Source organism: Pundamilia nyererei, unplaced genomic scaffold, assembly GCF_000239375.1.
Source record: "Pundamilia nyererei isolate P.nyererei 1_Seehausen unplaced genomic scaffold, PunNye1.0 scaffold00130, whole genome shotgun sequence".
Lineage (NCBI taxonomy): Eukaryota > Metazoa > Chordata > Actinopteri > Cichliformes > Cichlidae > Pundamilia > Pundamilia nyererei.
The window spans coordinates 1,225,324-1,231,323 of record NW_005187531.1 but is presented as its reverse complement, the minus strand read 5'-3'; the positions used below and the strand labels follow the sequence as shown (position 1 = coordinate 1,231,323).

Sequence of the window (6,000 nt, the reverse complement as noted above, 5' to 3'; positions counted from 1 at the left end):
CTCTGGTGCAAATTACTGACCTCTGTCATCATTTTAGGTGGGGGAACTTGCACAATCGGTGGCTGACTAAATACTTTTTTGCCCCACTGTATATATGATCAGCTCCCAGGAAGATCTTTTAAATTTTTCTATTTTTCTTCCCTAATCAATTTTGGGATGGTGTAATGATGATCCTGTGTCATGTGAACCAGTTCCCTGCTTCCCTCTGGCAGCAGCAGGCAGCCATCTGTTACCACTGCAAAAGTATGTGGGCCAACAGGACTCAGTGTGATTGACCTGGTTTACACAGAGAATCTAGATCACTCCCAGTCATGAGATAATCTTGGACATGTTGAAAACCAGCTGGGTGAAAGGAAATATATTTCCTTCATATTTGTATTATGTATACAGATCACTGAATTTAAAAAACATGACTTGTTACCATAACACGTTCCTATAGTAAGCACTTTAATAGTATAGCTTTGTTTTCTTTGCCTTCCTACCTCATTCTTTTTCTTCTTCTTTTTCTTATTGTTCTGCTTCTTCTGTCTTTTCTGCAGGAGGACGGTCTCATATCTTGGCCTGGGGTGTTCCTGAAAGAAAACAGGAGTGAGAAGGAGTTAGGTTCTGGACATTCTATCTGACTCTCATGTGGGCATCTATGTGTATGCCACATGTACATTCCAGGCTAGTGTGGGATTAGCATTAGATGATAATGCATTTAGTGCCAATGTTAAGTGTCACTGCAGGAGGAGGTAGTGTGGCCACACGCAGATTGTAGGAGTGAAACTGGTTAAGAAAAAAGAAAAAACCTCTGCCAATCTGAATGTTCAGAAATTTTTCTGCTAATTTTGTAGGTTTGATGCGTTTATGTTTGCACTTTAAAAAGCATTTACCTCATCCTCCTCAATGCCTGTCAAGTCCCAGCTGAAGCTCAGACTGATCTGACGTCGCTTCCACTGTTCCAGAAATAGCACCGCTGCACAATCACACAAACGAGGAACTTTAATAAAGGTTACAGTATCGTAAATCTCCAATTGCAAGTTTCCAACTGCATCATATGACTTAAAAGTTGACCCTAAGTTTTTAATTTTAGAGTTGACTAAACTACTTCTTTTTCAATTGATTCAATGACATAGAGGGCAAGCAAGAAAGCAAGAGAGAAATAATGCATTTGTCCCCTAATTGCTCTTTGACAGTGACTTGGTGTAATTTAAATTTACAGCTGCCCAACCTGAGCTGTTCCTATGACTTATTTGTAACATATATACTCATTTCTAATCGTGTCCATTCTGGTCATTCCCAATGAAGGATTTAACATCTTCCACCTCCCATCTTGCCTTTGTACCAGTCTCCAAACCAGACATCATAGTAACTCTCACTACTGTCCTGCAAACCTTTGCTTTCACACTTGCTGCTATCAACAAAATCACCTATTCACCTCTCTCATGTGCTGTATGTTGCTTTGGATAGCTGCCAACAGATGTTTAACTCATCTATCTTCAAAACATCTGCTGAGTGCAGCTTCACTCTTACACCCGTCACCCTCTCTTTCACACAAACTTATTCTGTCTCGTTTCCAGGGACTTGTCCTTTTCTCTCCACTGTATACCTCCACCTCTCCTGGCTCTCTTCCACCTGCTTCCTACTCTCACTACAGATCTTAATGTCATCTGTGAAAATGATACCCCACAGAGACTCCTGCCTGACCTCATTAATCAGCCTGTCCATTACTAGTGCAAACAAGAAGCCGATCCCTGATTAATCCCACTCAAAGCTCAGACATATGTCAATCCTACCACATACCTCACAGCTGTCTTACCATCTTCATACATGTCATCTACCAGCACTCTCACTCTGTCACTCCTTCCTCATACAGTACAACAGTTCCGCACTTGGCACCCTCTCATATGCTTTATCTAGACCATCAAAGACACAGTGCAGCTCCTTCTGACAGTCTATACTTTTCCATCAACACCCAAACATCATGCTGAGAAAGAACTACAGATGTGAAGCCACACTGCTGCTCATTGATTGTCACCTCTCTTCTTAACCTAGCTTCAGCAACTCTTTCCCACAGCTTCATGGTGTGGCTCGTTAACTTTATCCCTCTGTATCTACTATGGCAGCGGTCCCCAACCCCCGGGCCATGGACCAGTACCGGTCCGTGAGTCGTTTGGTATCCGGCTGCGAGAGTTGAGGCTCGGGTGTGAAATTTATGGTTCTCAGGGTTTTTATCGTTTTTTTTTTTTTTATTGTTTTTATCGTTAACTCAGTTTCCCTGGGTCTTTTCCCATGTGTTATGCATAAATCTTTTTTTGGTACAGTTACCGGTTTTATTTTGTTGTATTTATCTGCAACACCTTAGAGGCCAGTCTGTGAAAATATTGTTGGGCATTAAACCAGTGCATGGCGCAAGAAACGTTGGGGATCGCTGTACTATAGCTCTGCACATCAGCCATTTCTTCTCCATTCCTCAGTCATGCTCTCACTCTCCAAGATTGTGTCTGGTTAAAAAGCCCACTGCCCTCTCTCCTACACATCTTTATACCACCACAGGTATGCCACCTGAACCATCCACCTTTCTAATCTTCATCCTCTTCATAGCCGTCCTCACTTCCTCCTTACTAATCTTCTGCACTTCTTAATACACCATTTATCCTCCTCTGTCATGTTCTTTACATTCATGAGCTCCCCAAAGTACTCCTTCCATCTTCTCAGCATACTCTATTCAGTCATTAGTAGAATTCCATCTCTATCCTTAACCACTCTAACCTGCTGCTCCTTCCTTAGTGTTCAGTCTCATGTAATTTTATACAGATTCTCTCAGGACATAAAATTCAGGTCATAAGATACAGTCCCAATCAAAAGTTTAGGACCACATGCCTTTAAAAGGCCAAATCTGTGCAAAAATGTGGATTGTGCGCTGCTAGAGACCCTGCGTATGCAGTTCAGCAACCCGACCCCGTTCAAAAAGGGAACATTTTGCCTTTGCCATCAGAACGCCATGACAGTGTGACTACCGGACAGAAAATGACAATGAATCCACATTTTGCACAGATTTGGCCTTTTAAAGGCATGTGGTCCTAAACCTTTGATCAGCTGTAAAACAGTCTGTTTCAGTTTAAGCATTGTTTTCAATAAATTGCATGCTCAAAAAAAATGTTTTGTCTCACTCCCATTTCTTCTTGTTGCATGTTGAAGCTCTACTTAGAACCTTGTTAAGATCCAACCATGCCAAATATGTTTTTTGCCATTTTTCAAGTGGTCTTAAACTTTTGATTAGGACTGTATCTCTGAGCATTTTCATAACCAGCCCACCTGTCATCTCGGTATGCATATGCAAAAACACATAACCTTACCCCATAGAGACATGAAGATGGCAAAGAAGACAGTGGCAGGGTTATCAAAGAGGTGTGAAGCTTTGGCGGTTCCACAGGCAGTGCTGAGATGCCAGAAGTCACATGCTCGGTCACACAGAGGACACATGGTGAAATTGAGACGCTGGTCACACATCTCCAGACTGAAGAAGAGGGGGAAAAAATATCAAATCTAGAGTGCCCACCATTATATAATACGTGGTGTAGTGTTAATGTTTATGAGTATAAGATTAACTGAGGCTCTATATTTCTGTCTGTGGATTCACTCTCAGCTAAAAAGGCGCATGGATCTTTGGGTCTGTTACATTTAACCACAATAAATGAATGGAACTTTTAACACATAACCACAACACAAGCTTTTCTACTTTGACCCTATTCATACTTGGTGTAGGCTGAATTATCAGCCTTCCACTTCATCACACACACACACACACACACACACACACACACACACACACACACACACACACACACACACACACACACACACACACACACACACAGCTGAGCCTTTTGTGCGCCACCCACACAACCCTGACTAAAGCCAGATACAGCAGGTATCTGGGCAATCCCTGTCTAGTAAATGTGTGTATGGGCATATGTGCATGCAATGGCAGGAACAAATCCTTATTTTCTGCATTATGCTAGAATCTGTATTTTAGGGAACATCTCATTCCATAACCACTTTTTACAGTGTGGGATTGTACAATGATTTTCTCTCTCAAATGAAACTGCAACAGTAAAACTAGAGATTTTTGCAGTGGATTTCTAATGTACCTTGGTATATTAGTGTCCATTGTCGCCACTCCATAGCCAAACACAATGATACCCACTATGGAAGCTGGTACAAGCAGCTGGGTGTACACGCCGAGCCATGCAAAGTAAAGGCCGATCTTCTCACCAAAGTACTTCCTGTGGGTAAGGAATAATGCAGTTCATGGTTAGGGCACAGCAGACGGAATTAGTATGTAAAACAGGTGTAAGGATCCTGATGCTGTGTTTGACCCCAAAATAGATTAAGAGGGCTAATGCTCTTATTATTTAGGGTGTTTCCTACCTCTGCAAAGCCTTTAATAGTTGCTTCTTAAAGACTGGTGTACAAATTCTGCCTGAGCAAGATCTAAAGACTCCAACATGGACTTAATTAACCTTAACAATGGATAAATCTGTGCTACTTACTGCAGAGAGTAATCAAAATAGTATAATTAGTTACACTATGTAGTTATACTATTTAGAAGTACAAATCAACAGAATATATAGTAAATAGCAGCATCAAGTTTTGATTGTCAGAGGTTTATTACCACAAAGCAAATGTGTCCACATGTAATGAGATAAGCAACATTCTTCATTCTGTGTAATTTTGCTGAGTCAATAATTGTGTCAGTACATAGTATTTTAGCCCTGAGCCTACTCTATTGGGTGTTCTATTGGATTTAGGTCAGGCGAGTACGGGGGTCATTGAATGGTATCAGTTTCTTCATATTCAAGCAACTGCCTGCATTCTCTCACCATATGAAGCCGAGCACTAGGTGAAACCCGTCAGTGTAGGGTCTGACGGCAGGCCGAAGGATTTCATCCCCATATCTACTGGCAGTCAGGGTGCCAATACCCAGCATGTCGAGGTCTGTGGATATTCCTCCATGGATATATGCCTCCCCAGACCATCACCGACCCACCACCAAACAGGGCATACTAAATGAGCTTGCATGCAGCATTACATTCTCCACAGCTTCTACAAACCCACGACTGTCACAGGTGCTCGGGGTGAACCTGCTCTCATCTATGAAAAGCACAGGGTGCAAGTAGTGGACCTGCTATGACTGGTGTTCTATGGTAAATGTCAAATGGGCTCCACAATGCCAGGTAGTGAGCACAAGGGACATCGAGCCTTCAGGCCACCTGTATGAAGTCTGCTGGAGGTCATTTTGTAGCTCTGGTAGTGCTCATCCTGTTCCTCCTTGAGCACATACCAGTCCTGCTAATGGGTACAGCCCTGTCCAGCTCTCCTAGAGTAACTTCTGTGCTCCTAGAATCTCCTCTATGTTCTTGAGTCTGTCAATATTGGGTCACAAATATAAAATTCTTGATTTGTCAGTCTTACAAGGTGGTTTGGCTAGTAAGGAATCATTCATGACCAGTATACACATGGTGACTAGTAACGCCAAAGAACAAATGGGCATGTGAATATCTTAAGAACCATTTCACTAGCTGGCCGACATTCTTATTTTAGGTTTGACAGCATTTTTTAGTAGATAAAGGTGAATGGCATAAACATGAATTGAGCTGCTGTTTGGGGAAGGGCTCTGAGGGGACTGGTGGCAGCTCCCGTGCCTGGCAGGTCCCCATGTACATCTTTCACTAATCAAGTATGGCAGAGTCATATTAAATTAAAAGAAAAACGGAGGTCTTCGTGTTGATGCTGTGGTTACTTTACCTGACTAGATCAATGGGTTGGTACTTGTAAAAGGCTGAGTATCTAGCCCACTCTTCATGCAGAACCTGACAGACAAGACAAAGCAATAGAGAGAAAGGGAGAGGGAGAGAGAGAGGGAGAGAGAGAGAAAGAGAAAGAGAGAGTCAGTGTGGGCGTATTTTGTCATGTTGTAAGTTGAAAATGATTCTCAGAGGTAGAGCTCATCTG

At 42.3% G+C, this 6,000-nt stretch overlaps 1 protein-coding gene across 9 annotated transcripts in view; it reads right to left on the bottom strand.

Moving 5' to 3' along the window:
- Positions 1-6,000, bottom strand: part of ano2b (anoctamin 2b) — a 69,803-nt gene that overhangs the window by 32,993 nt on the left and 30,810 nt on the right. For all 9 annotated transcript variants that reach the window (XM_005743326.1, XM_005743328.1, XM_005743327.1 and 6 more), the window contains 5 exons: positions 5,794-5,858; positions 4,137-4,271; positions 3,342-3,502; positions 876-958; positions 483-572 (listed from right to left, as the gene is read on the bottom strand). In XM_005743326.1, the coding sequence (XP_005743383.1) occupies positions 483-572; positions 876-958; positions 3,342-3,502; positions 4,137-4,271; positions 5,794-5,858 (534 nt within the window). The remainder of the gene's footprint in view (positions 1-482; positions 573-875; positions 959-3,341; positions 3,503-4,136; positions 4,272-5,793; positions 5,859-6,000) is intronic.